We start from the raw sequence: 20324 nt of genomic DNA, 5'->3' as shown, positions 1-20324 counted from the left end.
GTGCATTGCTTTGTTTTTTTTTATCATAAGACAACTATGATTGAGTAAAACTATTCTAAATACATCTTCTAATGAGATATGAAGGACATGCGTAAATAGGACTGATATTTGCATATGTACATGCAGGGGCATCTTTAGAGAGGAGGAGGCCAATGTGCATCCCCCGTCATGGGCCCCCTCCTCTAACTCCGGTGTCCGGCAGCCGACTGACACGGCTGGCCGGACACCGCAGAATCAATAGACTGGGGAAATGGTGCGGCCGCCATTTTCCCGGCGATCTCACACCGCATGCGCAAAACGCCGTAAAAAAACCCTCCATTTTCCAGCGTTTGAACAGCGCTGGGAGACCCGACACTGGACTTCGGAGAGGTAAGTATGACAAACTATGGGTGCAGGGTGTGACCCAGGGGCCGTGTGCATCGCCCACCCTCCACCCATTATAGATACGCCCTGTGTACATGTTAAAAACGTATATACAATGATGGGATTCAGAATATACTCTCTTTGTACTACTGGTAAATACAGTAATTGGATTCTAACAACTTTTTAGGCAGTAATGTATCATATTCTATTACATCAATAAAAAGACCAAGTTTTGTGCCATTTTTAACTTTTGAACCTAAAATTTGATGCCATCATAGGAGCCAGATCTGGGCGTGTTTGAGCAACCCCAATATTCATGCAGACACCAACATTCCCCCCCATCACACCTAATCAGTAGTTGATTAATAGGAGGAGGTGCACCAGTTGGAAGGGAAGTGAAATAAGCAATGGTGGGGGGACAATATACATCATGAGCAGCCCAAACAGGAGGAGGAGGGCAGACAAGAATTATTGGAGAAGAATAGGAGCAGCCAAGAAAGGCTACTGGTGTTATTTCATATTTTACATCAGGGTCCATTGCCTTCTAACTTAACACAAAGCCATTTAGAGGATCATATCCTTCAAACATGAATTAAACTAAGCAGAGCACAGGAATATAACATTCCTGTATATGGCATCCATAGGAGCCAATTTTTTAAATCATTGGGGTGCTCTCGTCATGCCACCTCCCCTCTTTATTGCAGACAAATGTCATACACAGAAATGCTCAGTGCCAGCATGAATATTGGGTTCCTCCTATGAGGTCATAACATTTTTGGTTAAAAAAAAAACAAAAAACAGAGGGTCATTTTGATTTTAGAATAATTACATAATGTATTGAATCTCAAAAGAGTTGGAGGCCTTGCACAAATAAGTATGTTAAGCATGTGAATGCTTTGATGCAGAGAACTGCAAATTCACATGTACATGCACAGACAAGCCTTAATAGTGACATTCCTGGCAGTATTAATGAACGATAATACTGTACAACATCATACAGTTCTATGGGAGCATTCATTAAATATAGTCAACTATGCTGCAGAGATGCTTGGAATTATAACAAACATGCATCCAATGTGCTGTTAAAACAGACATAACCATGTGCATTGTCTTCACTTTAACATGTGTAGTCTTCAATGCTTGTGTGCATGGGCCTCGAGGGGTAGCAAATAAATAGAGTCAGTCTACCTTTCCAATGTGGAAGTTCCAAGCTCCCTTGTGCAGAAATTCTGGTAGCTATATTGGGCAGTGTTCTGATTATAATCTCCATACTCCATTTGGGCCAGCAGGGCACTCAGCTCCACTGCCTGCTCTGGAGAACACGGCAAACGGCCAGCCAGTAGATCATCCTTTATGTGCAGGAAAAACATGTGTCTAATAGAGGACAAAAAAATAAAATACACAGACAATTGTTACAACAAGGCAGACTAATACTTAAATAAAATATGCAAATAATCCATCACTAAAATAGTCACAGTATATTTTATCTATTAATCAGACATAACATTACATTTTGCAATCAAATCATAAGAAATGGCTTTAGGTGGAGGTGGGGTTGGTCCTTGGAGGACACTCCACAACAAGGCACATACAGCAGGAAGACTTTCCCAACCACAGGCATAAGTGGATATGGTGTCATCAGAACCAATACCAATAGGTTCCATTCCTGTTTATGGGTTTTCACTAGAGGTAAACACTACTAGAAACATAAAACTTGTGAGTTAGTGGCATATGAATCACTGCCTCATAGGTGTTTAAGGCTGACCTTTTGGTTTAGCTGGCAGAAAACTAAATTTCTTATCCTACAATTTTAAATAAAAAAATGAACTTGGAGAAATTATACAAAAAAAAAAAAAAAAAATTATAAAATGACAAGTACATATTGTTCCCAATGACCACAATAGAGAAGCATAGAAACAGATCATTAGTGTGGATCATTGACACATTATTTTGAGAAAAAACAAATGTGGCCGGCTCCTGGAAACGTGGAATGAATAGTCACACACTGACGTCCGGTTATGACAGACTTCTACAAATATTTAGTGTAGAAACATAAACAGGAGAATTTCAAAGAGAAGCACACTGATTTATTTTGTAATTGTGTTATGTTACAAACAAGGGACCACGTAATAAAGCATACCTGTAAGAAATTGATAAAAACACAATGGCATCACGGGACATTACATTAACAGGATGCTTTTGCCATGTCAGACTTATGTAATAGGACAAAAAGAAAACCACATACTGTAGAAGAGACAGTCTGGAAGAATACTGCAGTGCTACATTTGGCATTAAAATAGGCCATAGTAAGGCTATATATCTGGAAAGCACGTTGACATAATGGTTAGCACTGGGGCTATAGGTTTCATTCTTACCAGGGTACTTCCTACCAGTGTGGAATTTGTATGTTCAACATACTGTGGGCCAGATGTACTAAGCTCTGAAAAGTGAAACTGGAGAGTGATAAACCTCCAGCCAATCAGCTTCCAAATGTCATTTTTCAAACACAGCCTGTAACATGGCTGGTTCTTTATCACTTTTCAGAGCCTAGTACATCTCCCCCTGTATTTGTTGGACTGGTACTGCATTTGTATAGTAAGTTCCACTGTCTCAGGGACTGATGTGGATAATCAAATAGTATCTGTAAAATCTGTGTAACATAAGTAGGCACTATATTTATATTATATATATAAAATATATATGTTAATAAATGAGTACACATCACCTTTTCAAATCAGATATCTATGCACAAGCACAAAAGTCAGTCAGTTTATAACAAGCATTGGCACAAGGGATGGGTATGGGATGCCGGTGCTTGAAATCCCAGAGGGCAGAATTCTGATGCCGGCATCCCAACAGGGTTAGGATACAGAGACCTGTCTGTTGGTATCCTAACCCTCCACCTCTCCCTCCCCAGTGCCATAACCTAACCTGTCCCACTAGTGCCTAAACCTAACATCCCCGCACACTAAACCTTTCCCTCCTGCTAGTACCTAACCCCCCCTTCCTCCGCAGTATTTACATTCGGGATCCTGGAGCCGGGATTCTGGCCGTCGGAATCTCCGCGGTTAGGATATAGACCGCATCGTTGGCACAATTGTCCGTACAACTAAAAGTAGGCTGACTACACATCTTCTCTTTGTTTAGATCAAATATAAAGTATTAATAGATAACTAAAATATTCAAATTTAAGTAACTTGTTTTAATTCCAATTCAGCCTGAAAAGTATAGTGTGCTCACAGAAATCTATCCATCATAACCCAGCTGTAAGGCAGGTCTGCCCAGCACCCAGTTCCATTTCAGACATTTTTTTTTTTTTTTTTTTTAAACCTGGCAATTCTTCTTACTTAAAGCTAAAAGTTTTTGAAGATAACCATGTTCTACTGAAAGGTTTGTGGAGCAATTACAGATAACACACAATTGGTCTAGTCATATAGCACAAAGAGTGATATTCCACTGCGTGTGTGTGTGTGCCTGTGTCTGTGTCCCTGCCATTCAAGGAATATACTCCATCTGTACAGATCCCGAAAGTCTACATAGTATTTATTACAACCAAGTAACAATTTTAGGCTCCATCAAAAGTTTCTTAAACAAAATGTATAATAAAATATTGAAGGGGTTTTAATGAGTCATCTCAGTATTCCACACTAGATTATACAAAAATTTACTTAAAAATATAAATTTTTCAGTGTGCGGCAACTTGTTTGAAAGTCATTCCCTGGTAAAGACATACTGCTGATCATAATATGGCCACTGTGCTGGACACTTATTGTCATTGTACCCTACATGTTTGTTGGTCCTCGTGGCAGAAAACTCTGCAGTGACATTTAGTTGCCAGCAGAAATGTAATAAGCTTGGTATGACATCTCAGGTGCCTATGGCGCTAGCCTGGTTAGCCTTGAGACGTCCAAGACCCATGCTTACATTACATTTTTTGTACTATGGACTAAATGTATACTTTAAAAAAAAAAAAAAAAAAAGAAGTATATCTATCCAAAGATTATGGCATTATCTAATATAATCTGACATAAAAGCACTCACACAAACTATGGCTCTCCACAAGAGGAGAGAGTGGATGTAAAAATATTTAAAAAAAGTCAAACGCAACAAGGCATTTTAGTTGTCTGCATCCTTAGCAGCAGGAGCACTGTAAGCTTCCATAGCAATGTGCTTTGGAGCATGTTGGCAGTTTTATATTCTAATAAATAATCCGTCGCATGCATATCACAGCGCATGAGACTGTGGTAGAGCTTTGAATATGTATTGTTAATATGATGAATGCCCAAGACATCATGGACTACCACTAACACTTACATAAACCCCCCCCACTGCAGCATTTATTAGTGCAAACACCAATAGGTTAAGAGCTCCCATGTCGCTGATGAGAAAATTTAATTTGCATAAATAACTTCTAGAGATATATTTATTTTTTTTAAAGTAGAGTTTCAAGGTTAGTTGTCTGTTGGATATCCACTATAAGATATAAATGTAAAAAAAAACAACACTATTCTCAGTTCTAAGTCAATAACACACAAACACATCTTTGAATTATAACAGGCTTTTAACTAGATTGTTATGAACAGATTAAGTGAGCAACATTTTAGTCTCAGTCACTTATGCCGTGTTGTGATGAATTACTATATATGAATTGTTCAGTTTTCTCATATAGAAACGTTGCAGTTCTGCCCTCCCATTAACAGATTATTTGATGATGTTATTACATGTGAAGTAAAAATCCTTTTCAGGCACTTTCAAGAAGTGATAAAGTTAGCTTGGGTGTGAATCTGCATCTGTTTCACAGTTAAAACACACACACACACACACACACACACAAATAGAATTACTTTTATGCTTTTACTTCATGATAGGTAGCCTATGTTATTTTGAGTTAGATTTATAATGTTCACAGTTTTGACAAGTTGGAAGAAAAGGAGCATTGCAACAGGAAGGTACACCAATTCAAGTTAACTACAAAAGTCGTCTAGTTACAATATTTATAAAAAGGAGCAACATTTTACACAGCACTGCAACATTAAATACACACAATATTGAATATATAAAGTGTATGGCTAGAGGCAGGGACGGACAGACCTGATTACAGCTGGGAAAGCAGCACATTTCTCGTGCGCCTCCCTCTCCCCTTACTTCAGTTTGAGCCCAAGTAGAGCGGATGGATGGGGTTTTATACTCTGTGCTGTGCAGGGTGTCTGGCACCCTACATGTCAGCGTACCATGCTTAATGATCGGCCAGCGCTGGGAAGAAGCACACCTGTTGCAAAGCACCTAGGAAAACAGCTGACACAAGTTAGATAACTAGTTAGAAGGGGTGCATGAGAAAATGTGATCACAAAAATGATTAATTATAAAAATTAATCATAATAAACAAAAAAGCACTAATCCACGGCACTCACCATTCCTAGATTTGGGGTGCAACATGGTATGTGACCACATTGTTTAAATAGAAATCACAGGGGCTCTGCACTCACCATAATAACTAATAATAAACATAATAAACTGTGGAGTTTTGGTTCATGAATTGATCAATGCATTTAAGCTTGCAGCCCGCGTCACGGGACCCCACTTTACTGCAAGTTCCTACTCTATTGCTCAGAATTATAATATGGACATAGCCATCACATTAGTGTTACACTCAGGGTATGCTATCAAGGTTTAAAGCTCACAGCAACTTTGCTTTTAAATGTGAGACAGTTACCAAGCATACCATATTATGTTTATTATTATTATTGTTAGTTATTATGGTGAGTGCAGAGCCCCTGTGATTTCTATTTAAACAATGTGGTCACATACCATGTTGCACCCCAAATCTAGGAATGGTGAGTGCCATGGATTAGTGAGATATATATATATATATATATATATATATATATATATATATATATATATGTCTCTAAAACAATTTGTTGCCTCCAAAGTGCTGACAAATATGCAGCACTTTAAATCGATGTAGTCCAAGAACACATATAAACGAGAATTTCTCTGGGCAGAACTTCATACATATAACTAAAATGGTGCCCCACACATCTAACTAACTTTTTCTTTAGACCAGCCAACTTCTTTCCAATTTGTGATGTCACAGAGGTAGGCGGATAGTGTCTGCCTATTTCTGTATGTTTTGAATAAATAAAAATAGTTTTTTGTAAACAACAACAAAAAAAAAAAAAAATCTATCAAGCTCCGTAAAGGTTTTGCTTATGAAGCTTGATAATTAGGACAGTCCCAATGGTCCCATACATTCTATAGACTATGGCCTGTTCTGAAACTTCCAGTAACATGGAAGATATCTACAATAACTCCTGCATTACTACATTAAAAAATAGGACCTCTGTTACATAGAATTGCATCAATCATCCAGAAACTGCACGATTGTTGCTTATTTTTTTTGCAAGCCCTAAACTTAACTAAAAACTTATATATGGGCTGGCAATGTAATATAGGGCGAGCAAAGATACCAATATTTAATGATTGGCGATATACGAGCGGAATTACCTCTGTGCAATTAGCAGTGGGGCAGCAGTCTTAGACCATTCATGTCCTCCCATATAAAATGCAGTATATCAAGCTGCCAAGAAGGGTAAAGAGTCACAAATGGAAACTGTATATTTATAGGATATCTAACAGTACAGCTGTATTACCCTACCTTTGTTATTTCGTCTGTGTATATAAATGTAGAAATAAATATATGTTGCCCGTGCTGGTCCCCACCTTTGGAACTCTCTCCCTCTCCCCATCAGACTCTCCACAATCCTTCAAACGGGCTCTCAAGACCCACTACTTCATCAATGCTTTCCAGCTCTCATCCTAACGCTGCTATATGCTCCCTCCTCGTCTTCCCCATCTGTATCATGCCCATCTGTCTGCCCCTCCCCTTGAGAATGTAAGCTCTTGCGAGCAGGGCCCTCTACCCTCTTGTGCTTCTCCTTACTTTATTTTCATCTACTTCTTACTCACCATTAGGACACCTAACACTTGGTGCTTATGCTCTGTTGCTTAATTGGGTGTTATGGCCACCAATGTATATTATCCATATCCTTGATTGTATTGTATTTTACTGTAAGTCACTTTTTTGATTATGTACCTTGTAAGGCGCTGCGGAACACTTATGGCGCCAAATAAACAATATTATTATTAATAATATGTACACTGGTGAATTTCAAACTTTTTAGAACTGAAAAAATAAAAAATATCTAAAAATGGAATGACACTTATGCATTACAAGGGGAAGAGTGCTGTATGCGAGTGTGCATTACGAGGGGGGTGGCTGTATCAGTGTGCATGACAGGGGGGGGGGGAGAAAGAGTGCAGTATGCATTACAGTGGTGTGTGTGCATTACAGGGGGGGGGGAAAGAGTGCTGTATTAGTGTTCATCACAGGGGCGGGGGGGGGAGAGTGCTGTACGCGAGTGTACATTACGGGGGGGCTGTACGCGAGTGTGCTGTAGGCTGCTGTGCATTACAGCGAGGGAGAAAGTGCTGTATGCGAGTGTGCATTGCTGGGAGGGGGGGGGGGAGAGAAAGAGAGAGAGAGAAAGAGTGCTGTATGCTGTAGTGAAGAGAGCTGCTAGCTGTTGCAAGGAGTTTCAAATGAAGGGTACCCCATGGCTGCTTTAAATGCTATTTGGAGCTTGAGTTTTTTTGCCGTTTTTCGGCATGAGGGAGCAAATGAATAGTTATCATACTCTCCTACACACTGCACTGTTATTGTCCCAACCAGCCAACTACTTGGCTTGTTGGACAATATCACTCTGATGTATGGCCAGCTGTACAGTACACATTACTAAATCTCAAATATAAAAATTGTAGAGTTGTTGCTATTGAATAAGTTAAAAAACAGATTTTCAACTTCAAATACAATTGAAACACTTTAGGAAAATAAAATATTTTAAATTTCATGTATTTAAAAACAATAAAAACAATCACCACAGAAACCTGCAAAACCCACTACCTAACCCAGTGGTTCTCAAACTCGGTCCTCGGGACCCCACACAGTTCACGTTTTGTAGGTCACCTTGCAGGTGCACAGGTGTAATCATTACTCACTGACACATTTTAAAAGGTCCACAGGTGGAGCTAATTATTTCACTTGATTCAGTGTGGAGACCTGGAAAACATGCACTGTTTGGGGTCCTGAGGACCGAGTTTGAGAACCTGTGACCTAACCACCTCCTGGTGAGAATGGTACTGCCTTCAAAAAAAAAAAAAAAAATATCTGTCCACATTTAAGTTGCGTGTATGTGGAAAATGTCTAAACAAAAGCAATGCAGTTTGTAAAAGATACATCAGCCACTGCCAAAATAGGAGGGAGGAGGAAGGCTCAGTGCACCTGGTGCTCTCCAATTACTATCTCATTGTCTGTACTGTAGTAACCTTTACCCTACATTATAGAGGGTAGGTCAACACTGTACAATTCATAACTGCAATCAGCTGCTGTAATCATCAACGACATACAGACAGAGAGGCCCATCACTCTATACAACTATATAGATGACAGATAATCTACAGGCATAATGCAGACCATATGAGGAATACCACAAACATTTACAAAGATACAATTTTATTTTTCACTAACATACAGTCAGAACTTACAGGAAGCTAGTAAAACACACTAAACATGTATAACACTAAAAAACATAGTCATATACAATGGGGAAGCCTACAATATGCTCTAAAAGGCATTTAATCTGTGTAAGAAAATATATACCCCTATTAAAAACAAAAGCATTGTTTAAAAAAAGCCATTTTTTTAATTATCAAGTGTAAAAACTTGCAAGTTTTTGCTTCTTAAGGTTTAGAATGTATGCAACCTTGTGTGTATAATGAAACACTTTCTTTTCTGCATAGAAACAAGAACTGCTGGCCAACCCAGGCAGTTTCCTCTTACAGTAATCTATATTCTACATTACCAGCTATTATGGAGAGGTTACTCCGAGTCAGTGACCCATTGTTACACCATGTCATCACATATTGAAAATTCATGTGACTTCTCCAGAGACTTGCAGAAGTAACAAAGCTTGATAAATATTTAGCCATGTGCTGCACAATTTAGCTAGTACCAACAGACAAAAGATGATGTGGTTTGAGTTTCTTACAGAGAAGGTAATAAATGTACATACAAATGTTTCATGGTCATTTCCAGTGGTAGAAAAATAAAATGAGGCCTGTTGCAGTTTATACATTTACATTACAATGGTTCACTCCTCTATAAAATAGAATTTCCATAATTCAAAACCAAATTTACTATACAAAATATTTAGAAAATGTATGAAAGTATCATTAGAGATAATGGTAAAAAATAAAAAAAGATACAGAATGCCAATGGACTGAATTGTACAGCGCAAAATACTTCTGAACAAATGCCCACAAAACTTATAACAATTTACTAATGTACTCCTAATTACTATACAATTCAACATTGTCACAAAATACATCGGGCCAAATGTAATAGGTAGTCTGTTTTGGTAAATTGCGAGTTTGGTGCTAAACTCGCAATTTTTCACAACTCTCCAATGTAATAGGGTGTCTGTTCACTAAAACTCGCATTTTTCAGAGTTACTAAAACTCTCCATTCTCAAACTCGCATCAAGATGTTTTCACATTGAAAACAATCAACTCGCCCAATGTAATAGAGTGTCAGTTTCAGACTCGCAAAAAAAAAAAAAAGATTACCAAAATTCCCCAAATAATAGACCTGCTTCAGGCTAGCGAGTACATCCTGAGCAGGTCAGATTAACACAGAAACATGCACATATCCATGAGATATGTACATGTTTCTGTGTGTACTTATGTTAAATGTTATAAAAAAAAAAAAAAAATGACGCGCACCCCCTCCCCAAAAGCATAACCAGCCCCGAGCTTTATAAAGCCTGTTCTGGTTCTAAAAATACAGGGGCCAAAATGCGTAGGGGGCCCCTGTATATTAAGAACCAGCACAGGGCTTTGTTGAGCTGGTCCTGGAAAATCAAAGGACAAAACGAGTAGGGGTCCCCTGAAAATTCCAGAACCAGCACCGAACTCTGTCTAGCAGGGGGATAATGCCACAGCCAGGGAAAACCTTTCACCGGTTTCCCCGGCCAAAGCATTATCCCTGACCGCTAGGTAGTCCAGGCCGGGGATCCCTGGGGAGTTGAGGACCCCCCCAATAAAGGGGTCCCCCTCTCCAGGGAACCCCAGGCCTACACTGATAGCCCGGGGCTATCCCTGGCACCCTAGGGCGGTGGGTGCCGGGTTGATAGTGTAAAGTGTAACATTTAATTTTCCATATTGTCTTTATTTGTAGAACCACAAGTACCAGCAAGCCTCCCCTGCATGCTGGTATTTGGAGAACCACAAATACCAGCATGCGGGGCATTACGGGCCCGCTGGCACTTGTAGTTCCACAACTAAAAAAATACGTAAATAAACAAACTGACACCGTGAAAGTATAATTTTAATAAAACATACATGCACACTCACACATACTCACCTAGTATCCGAAGTAATCCATAGGGGTGTACCTGAAAAAAAAAATCCATACTCACCTCTCCTATGCGTCGATCACGTCCTCTTCTGCAAGTAGGCAATCCAGGGGTTAAAATAAAAATAAAAAAAACGCAAAAAAAACCGAACCATACGGACCGAGCAAAGGTATGTGTGTACACATACCTTTGCTCCGCGTAAATGACCGGGGCACACGTGTGCCCCGTCAGTGAAGGGGCCGCCAGCCAATCAGGGAGCATCTCCATCGGTTGATGTTGATGTCGCGACATTGTATCATTGATGTAACCACTAGATTAACATCAATTAATCTTGCGGCTACGATGTAGCGGTTCCCACCATAGACTTCAATGGGGATTTCTCACCATAGACGTCTATGGGACACACAGGCTGGCCGCATTCAGCTAATCAGGGAGCTGCTCCGACGGAGATGCTCCCTGATTGGCTGGCGGCCCCTTCACTGACGGGGCACACGTGTGCCCCAGTCATTTACGCGGAGCAAAGGTATGTGTACACACATACCTTTGCTCGGTCCGTATGGTTCGTTTTTTTTGCGTTTTTTTATTTTAACCTCTGGATAGCCTACTTGCAAAAGAGGACGTGATCGACGCATAGGAGAGGTGAGTATGGATTTTTTTTTTCAGGTACACCCCTATGGATTACGTCGGATACTAGGTGAGTATGTGTGAGTGTGAGTGTGAGTGTGCATGTATGTTTTATTAAAATTATACTTTCACGGTGTCAGTTTGTTTATTTACGTATTTCTTTAGTTGTGGAACTACAAGTGCCAGCGGGCCCGTAATGCCCCGCATGCTGGTATTTGTGGTTCTCCAAATACCAGCATGCAGGGGAGGCTTGCTGGTACTTGTGGTTCTCCAAATACCAGCATGCAGGGGAGGCTTGCTGGTACTTGTGGTTCTACAAATAAAGACAATATGGAAACTTTAATTTAACACTATCAACCCGGCACCCACCGCCCTAGGGTGCCGGGGATAGCCCCGGGCTATCAGTCTAGGCCTGGGGTGCCCTGGAGAGGGGTACCCCTTTATTGGGGGGGTACCCAACTGCCCAGGGATCCCCAGCCTGGACTGACTAGCAGTCAGGGATAATGCTTTGGCCGGGGAAACCGGTGAAAGGTTTTCCCTGGCTGTGGCATTATCCACCTGCTAGAAAGAGTTCGGTGCTGGTTCTGGAATTTTCAGGGGACCCCTACTCGTTTTGTCCCGATTTTCCAGAACCAGGACCAGCTCAACAAAGCCCTGTGCTGGTTCTTAATATACAGGGGCCCCCTACGCATTTTGGCCCCTGTATTTTTAGAACCAGAACAGGCTTTATAAAGCCCGGGGCTAGTTATGCTTCTGGGGAGGAGTTGCACGTTTTTTTTTTTTTTTTTTTAACACACACAGAAGCCATCACGGATCTCACTGATCTGTGATGGCTTCTCTAAAACTCGTACCTTTTAATGCTACTCGCATTAAAAGGTGTCAGTTTACATAGTCCTAAACTCGCCTGCACTCGCAAATGCAGTAGCCTCGAGTTGAAAAGTTCGCAGGCTATTGAATTTGCGAGTTTCAGTACAAACTTGCACTTTTTAAAAAGTGCGAGAAAGTGCGAGTTTGTACTGTTACTAAAACTGACACCCCATTACATTTGGCCCATCATGTTTTAAAAACAAGCTGTGAATGCAGTCATCGTGTCTAAGTAAAAATATAAAAGTTGGACGTATTTAAAAAATGAAAAATAATAGAAAGGACTTTGACATGTAGGCGCAAAATGTTTAATGTACTTCCGAAAAAAACATCCAAGAAAAAAAAAAAAAAAAGTTGTCTGGCACATGGAGCTTGGAAAAAACGCTGAGCAGTTTAGTGGGAGGGAGTTTCCTGTTCTGCTGTACTTGTGGTTTGCAATGACCTATAATAACAGTCTCAGTTATGAGGTTACTACAGGGCAGAATGTCTTCTGTTTAAGCAATAGAAGCAAAATAGAAAAAGTGTAAACTTAACTTGCTTTCCTTAACTGTACCTTAGCGTCTAACGTAAAAGGTTTTTAATAATTTTACCAACAGAAAAAGTGCATTTTTACATTAGGGTCACTGAATACTGCATGTACAAGGTATTGTGAGCCCTTGTTGTTTCAGACTAAAGCCGGGTACACGCCACAACGGCTATGTTGCTGACGATGCGCGTCATCAGTGACATAGCCGTCGGACCATGTCAGCAGGGGCTATGCTGCCGAATACAGCATGTCCTTGCTGTCGCTCCCAGCATCGGCAAGTGTGTACGCACTTGTCGTTGTTGGCAGCCCGCCGCTAATGAGTTAGGTACACACTAGACATAGTCTAGTGTGTACCAGTCTTCAGGGTTCTCTGCACTGCACACTACGGGTCAGTGGTTCCCAAACTTTTTCAGTACGAGGCACCCTTAGGGTCTCCATTACTTTTTTCAAACCACCTCTAAGCCAAATTAATTACCGAGCAGCCACAGTTTTGAAGTATATTGAAATAAGTTAAAATATTATATCTATTCTTACCCATCTCTCTCCCACTGCCCCCTCCGTCTCTCTCCATGTCCCCCACCCCCCTCCTTACTTACCTTTAGTTGTGATAGTGCCGTTCTGCAACATCGCTAATCAGATCAGACACTTCCTGTCTGATCTCCCACAATGCACTGTGTTTTAGGACCCATTCAGCAACAGGCAGCTTCAGGATTCACTGCCTGTTACTTTACAGTGACAGCTCTCCCCCCGTTCATCGGAAACCCCTCTCCCAACTGTGCAAAAAACAAAACAAATATATATATATATATATATATATATATATATATTTTACATTAGATCACTGCCTGCCGCGGCACCCCTGTGACAGCGCTGCCGCACACAGTTTGGGAACCACTGCTATAGGTACAACTTGCTAATACAATGACATCTGTCAATGTTACCAGTAACTCACACAAAGCAACTGACATCTAACAAAATAAAAAAAGAATGTGGAACAGTAGAGGGGAAAGAATAGAAATAATCAAAAGGAACACAGTAAAAAAAATAAGAATGCACAATATATATTATTTAAATAATACAAAGTAAAAGTACATTTATTGTTACAGATTTAGAATACTGACAAGCATCAATATATTTAACATTACATCAGTAGCACACACAGGTATACTTAACTTAAACTACCATGCCTATATTAGACCCCGTCTTACCTAGTCTGCTCCTGGAGAATAAGATGGGGCTCCACAAAGAACTTGACTCTTAATTTCATTCTAAATGGAGCCAAGCTGCCCATCTGCTGAGATATTCGGTTTCGCAGATTCAGCCACAAACTCTCTCCTTTATTACCACTGAACTGCAAACCAAAGTAATCCGCTTCAATAATGCCAAGCCTTTTGCACACCTAGAAAGCAAAAAACAAGTGACAGTCATAACAAAGTAAATGTTTAAACTTAACATACTCTTTTAATGTATGTGACAAAAATAAAATGTAAGGTAAATATTTATTTGAAATGCTAGAGGCCCAACATCTTTACAACAACGTAGCACAGCAGCTAAGCCTCACTTAAATATTTCTTACGCCATCAAATCTGGCCTGTAGATTACTCCGAGTGCAATGGGTACATTCATAAAATAAAGCTTTGCAGATTGCTATGCCCACCTTATGGCGATGTTCCACTTAACTTAAAATAAGAGTCGCCTCAAATAGCTACAGCAGGCTTCATGGTACATATACAATGATTTGGACTGCCAATGATGGCGCTTTCAATATAAGTACCCATTAATCGATATTTGTTGCTGTTCGATGGTCAGGCCAAATAGCAGTTTAAGCCAGTGAACCACTTTCTCGGTTTAGAATACCTGATAATATCATTGCTTACACTAGCTGCATAGAGAATGTTTACATTACATACATACTTGTGTTTAGGTTATTAGCATTCCTTTTGTAGAAAGGACTTTTGTTTTAGGGATTACAGACCTTTAACTACAAAATCCAGTTTGATAATCATGTCTCTTTAGCTAGTGAAGCTTCTCAAATAAGGATTATCCATATAAACAGAAAAGACAACTACTCCCCCAGAGCAAAACCAGAGCAGACATATTATCAGCAAGTCCTGAAATAAACATTTGGCACATGCTCAACCATTCAGCATGTGTGCAAACATACCCTTTATCAAATAAAGTATTGCTGTAGTCTGTTAACATAAAAGGTATGAATTTAAAGAGTATTAGAGGCCAATAACCTCCAATATGTACCTAACAGACAGTTTAAAGATAGTCTTTGATAACCAATTCAGATTCCGAACAGCTGCCGTTTGCCTTGGAATACATGGTACATTATGCAAAAATTAACAGGGAAATTGTCAACTACAAGTTGCAGGACTGCTTCACTCTGCAAGTGACAACTGCATCAGCTTAGAATGCATATAAACTGGGCACCATACTGACAGCTGCTTGTTAAAGACAGTTACTGTCTGCCATAACAACTACGAAAAAGGAGGCTCTCGACTGTTGTTCCAATTACCAAGTAGTGCAGAGGTTCCCAAACTCAGCCATTACGGCCGAGGATATCCATGCTTGAGCACAGGTAACTTAAGTACCTCAGTCAATTCGATTTAACCATCTGGGCTCAAGCATGGATATCCTTAAAACCTGGACTGTGATGGCAGAGTTTGTGAACCTCTGCAATTGTGGATTAAAGGGTAATACAATATAAGAAATGCATATAATATTATTATGATACATGTATTAAAACACAAATATGGCTTTTTGATGTGTAAAACTACAAAAGGTAAAGTGTTTTGAAATATGTACAATTTTCCAACTTTGTGCAAACACAATTAACCAGGTTATTTAGGGGTATATAAATGTTTTAAAGTAGCAGTTATTTAAAAGGCAAAACCAGGTTGAATGATTGCTACTTAAAAACATTGGGCAGTCTTGCACAGGACTCGACGATGCTTGGAGTCCGCAACCTATTACATATACCCCTAAAGGCCCCCATACACGGGGCGATATAGCAGCCGATCCGACCGATTGGTGCGATTTGCCTGCTATATCGCAAAGTGTATGGCCCTGATATCGTGCCGAGCGTGCTCCTGCGCTGTAGTACATCGCACCCCCTGATCTGTCTGCAGTACCATGAGATCAGGGGATGCGATGTGCGATCCCATGGATTGCTATGCGGGTGAGACAGAGGGGAGCCGGCATATCAGGCACTCGGCCACCCGATCGCACCGTGTGTGCGGACTGCACGATATGTCGGACAATGGATCCCCTATCGCCTCGCATGGTGCGATCGCACAGTGTATGGGGGCCTTTAGTATCAAGAAAAGCGCCCAGTGACATGGAGTAGGGGGGCACAATACAACTGTAGTTGCTTTTTTTCTTCTGTCAGTGAAGTTATATTTCAGATGTTTGCTCAGAATCTGGTTTGTGTAACTTTAAAAAGGAACCTGGAGTACAAAGTGGTAAATATAAAATATGGAGGATATAGTTCATGTCCATGGCTCATAGTTTAATATTTTTTACTGCTCAGTGAAATGGTCTATAGCCACAAAATTATCCATCACTTATGTAAATGTGTGTTTAAGCAGGCTATGGCCCTGATTCAGAGTTGTACGCTTATGCACATAGTAGCTTGGTCTTTGGACGCAGTTGCTGTGTGCACATGTACTAATGCTGAAGGAGGCATATGTAGGAAACAAAATGTCTCCTGCCAGCATAGCAGATCAGAGTGCTGTGTCGGAAGAGGCATCAACGGATCACAATTGGTCGCAGCCAACGGTCATCAGAGTAAGCCTAAGCTTACTCAGAACTACTGCGGGAACTGCTCAGCCAGGGTCAGAATATCTGTGTCAGAAGGCGCAGGTCCTGGCCTTGGCATGCCTACAAAAAGGGGGCGACAACCCAGTTTATAAAATGGCCAGTGTTGCTGCCCCAAATGTAGGGTAGGGGGTACTGCAAGTAATCTCACGGGACTGGTTCTGCATGTCTACAGAGTGGGTAATGCGCAGTTGCAGTGCACCCGCCATCAGGTTTGCATACAAGTCTGATTTAGACCCTATATAGTGTTCACTCTAGGTCTGGTGCCGGGCACCGGACCTAGAGAAAGGGCACATCACGCGAGCCTTAGGCAAAAAGGGGCATCACTCTTGGTGGCGTGCCCGGCACTTACGGACATACCGATCTTCCCCAAGTGATGCAGTCAGTGTGAATGGGTGCCGGGTGCTCTGCTACCAATACGCAGAGTGCAATTCTACAGCTTTACTACTGGAAAACAGATCAGCATGGCGGTGCAGTGATTAGTAATGCCATCTCACAGCACCGGGATCATAGTTTTATCTCCAATCAGGACCCTATCTGTGTGAAGTTTGTATGTTTTCCCCATGTTTGTGCGCTTTTCCTTCAGGTACACCTCCCACACTGTAAAAACAGAATTGGTTTCTGACAAACAAAAATAATCTTAGCATGAATCCATGTAGTAGGCAACATAGATTGTAAGCTCCAGTGGGGCAGGACCTGATGTGTAGGGTGTAGTAGATATTACCCGACAGTGGAAGCCCAGCAGGGTTGAAAATCCTGATAGTCAAAAGGCAAGTATTAACCCTCTTCTACCCCCTAACCCTCCTTTAGGGGTGCCTAACCCTAACCTCCCCCCAAGTGCCTAACCCCCCCTCTAAGTGCCTAAACCTAACCACCCCTTCCCCACAGCCTAACCCTAACCTCCCCCGGGGGTGCCTAACCCTAATGCCCTGTTCCCCTAGCCTAACTCTAACCTCCCAGAGGGGCCTAACCCTAAGTCCCCCCCGGGAGCCCCTAACCCTCCCCGGCTTACCTTCGATCGGTAAGCCGGGTGTCGGGCTCCCGGCGTAGGTCTAATGACAGGCGTCATTAGTACCACGCCGGGATTATAAAGCCGGGAAGACGGCGGTCGGGATTTAGACCGTCGTGTTCTTGACTACATCCCGATGTGTATGCCTGTATAATTCTCATAAAGTACTGTAATATGTGTACACTATATAAATAACAGTTAATAAGTAATTAGAAAATAATTATGCAACTGTCTCAACAGTTTACTTAGTTATTATTGAACAGCAGAAGAGGTATTTTGTAAAAGGAGCAGACTATGTTCTCAATAACAAGTCACATTACATGCAATTTTTTCTACAGTTATGTGAACATTTCCCGTAAACCAAAGTGAAAACAAGGATCAAACCTACCATGAAGCAAGATATTTGCATAGAGCAAAAAAGCCAACATTGTTTCTTTCATGTTTATTAACAATTGCATGCCTGAAGTACAGTACAGCAGTTCTGTACTTTGACAGGCCACATAGAAAAATAAACATGACTACATGCTACCTTGCTAAAGTTGTTGTTTTTGTGTGAATGTTTTACATTTTGACTGGCATGTATCGCTGTAGTAGACTCTTAAGCCATATTACCATCACCAGACTTTAATTCACAGATTAGATATATTTGAAAACAAATTATACTATATCAAAAAGACAAAATCCAAAACAGAGATATGTAAATATTTACACAGGTGTATGTGGTGAAACTAAATTAGAACACACAAGTATGCAAGCTGTACCAGAAGTACATCTAAACAATGCTCTGTACAAATGGGAATACTTTATGGAAATTATATACAAGTACAAAACTTGCATATAATATGGTGAACGGGCAGCAAACAAGTTAAACATTACATACATATTAAGGCCAAAAAAGAAAAAATAATTTTCATACAGGAAGCAATGACAATAAAAAAAAAAAAAAAAAAACCACACCACACCATACATATCAGACTATTAACCCTTTTAGCACCATAAACACTATTTATATCTGTGCACTTCTTCCCCCAAACAGAACCAACGAAAACATTTTGCCCTGTTATTTATGTAAACAGTAACAGCCACTTCACAAAAATAAACGATGTGAAACAAGCAGATTCTATTCATATTAAAACAGCAAACAAAAAAACCCCAGACACTACATAAACTGCTGCTTACAAGTGATCAACCAAGAGCAAGAACATACATGTGCCCGTGACACAACCTTAAGGTTTAACCTGGTTCCCGACAACTAAGTCGTCGTGAATCAGGTTGTAGTGTTAAAAACAAGTGAAAACTTATTTTTAACACACCACCAGGAGACATAAAAGCCCCCAGACACGCACAATATGTTTCTGAGCAGCTGTTACATGTGCTGTGTATGGGCAAAGGTTCTCTCCGTTCCTGTCTTGAAAGACAGCTACATAGGGGGATCCAGCGCAAATCGCACATAGCCCCCTTATACCGCTCATGCTGGCACAGACATAGGGTGCCCCGAGGTATTATATATTATACAGACAGGGTTCAATCAGTAAGAGGTCATCCATACAGATAGTATGAGGCTGAGCGCCAGGCACTGCCATGTTACAGAAGGTCAGTCACTGAGGACCATCATCGGTTACCTGATTTAGGCAGTCCTCCCCATTAGCCTTGGCATCTACCTCCACCTCCATGACCACTGCATCCGGCCTCGTCACATAGCACAGCATGGTAGCAGCGGCGTAGCCCTCCCTCTGGCCGGGCTGCAACGTATAGAAGCTGGGTAAGCTTTTGTCCCCTTGTCTAGAAGCCCTAGGACCCGGGAGCGCCCTCGCTGCCAGCTGTGAGCCTCCTGTGGATATCTGCATGTAGATGAGGGAGCCCGGAGTGCAGGCTGCTTGCGGCAGCTGTTGGTGTGGTAGCAGCCTGAGTCTGCACTAGGGAACAGAGAGGGTCCCTGTCTAGAGACACATAGACCCGCCCTCCGATGTAAAGCACTCCCACACTCCCTCATTGGCTCACTAACAGCTGGGCAACTTTGTCTCACTCCTTCCGATAACCGCCGCCAGCCTCTCCTCCTCCATCTCCTCCGGCAGAGGCTCCTGACTCCAGTCCAATCTCACAGACATGAGGAAGTGTGTGTGACGGCCGGGAGTCCTGTATCACCACTGCTTCTGCTATTTTAGCGAGATTCATAACGTATGGGGAGATGTACTAAGCCTTTGAGAGAGATGAAGTGGAGAGAGATATTTACTAAGCATGGGCGTTTCTAGAGAGGAGGGAGCCGTGTGCAATCTCTGACACGGGCCCCCTCCTCTCTGTCCGGCGGACAGCAGCGCACTGAGCTGTGCGCGGCCAGTGCCGGAGTTATAGACTCTGGGCACTAGAGTGCGCCCAGAGTCTATAGAGGATGCGCTGGTCACCGGGAAAATGGCCGCGGTGGCCATTTTCCCTGTACTGCGCACGTGCAAACAACGGGAAAATAGCCGCTGCAGCCATTTTCCATTAGTTTTATAGCACCGGACCCCTGCACCGGCGTGGGACTCCAGAGAGGTAAGTTCTTCTATGGGTGCAAGGTGTGTGCGGTGCGGGGCCCCCCTGGACCCAGGGGCCCGTGTTCCCCGCACACTCTGCACCCATTATAGATATGCCCCTGTTACTAGGT

At 41.5% G+C, this 20324-nt stretch overlaps 1 protein-coding gene across 1 annotated transcript in view; it reads right to left on the bottom strand.

Moving 5' to 3' along the window:
• The window catches only part of MYLIP (myosin regulatory light chain interacting protein), a 29225-nt gene extending 9530 nt beyond the window's left edge, over positions 1 to 19695 (bottom strand). The window contains exons 1-3 of the mRNA XM_088475829.1: positions 19303 to 19695; positions 14058 to 14248; positions 1552 to 1737 (exon numbers count right to left, since the gene is read on the bottom strand). Coding sequence (XP_088331955.1) covers positions 1552 to 1737; positions 14058 to 14248; positions 19303 to 19527 — 602 coding nt within the window. The 5' untranslated portion in view covers positions 19528 to 19695. The remainder of the gene's footprint in view (positions 1 to 1551; positions 1738 to 14057; positions 14249 to 19302) is intronic.
• Positions 19696 to 20324: the final 629 nt, after the last annotated feature.

This window comes from Taudactylus pleione, unplaced genomic scaffold (genome assembly GCF_031769625.1).
Source record: "Taudactylus pleione unplaced genomic scaffold, aTauple2 ptg000179l, whole genome shotgun sequence".
Classification (NCBI taxonomy): domain Eukaryota; kingdom Metazoa; phylum Chordata; class Amphibia; order Anura; family Myobatrachidae; genus Taudactylus; species Taudactylus pleione.
Note: the sequence above shows the minus strand (reverse complement) of the source record. Positions and strands in the feature narration are given on the sequence as shown.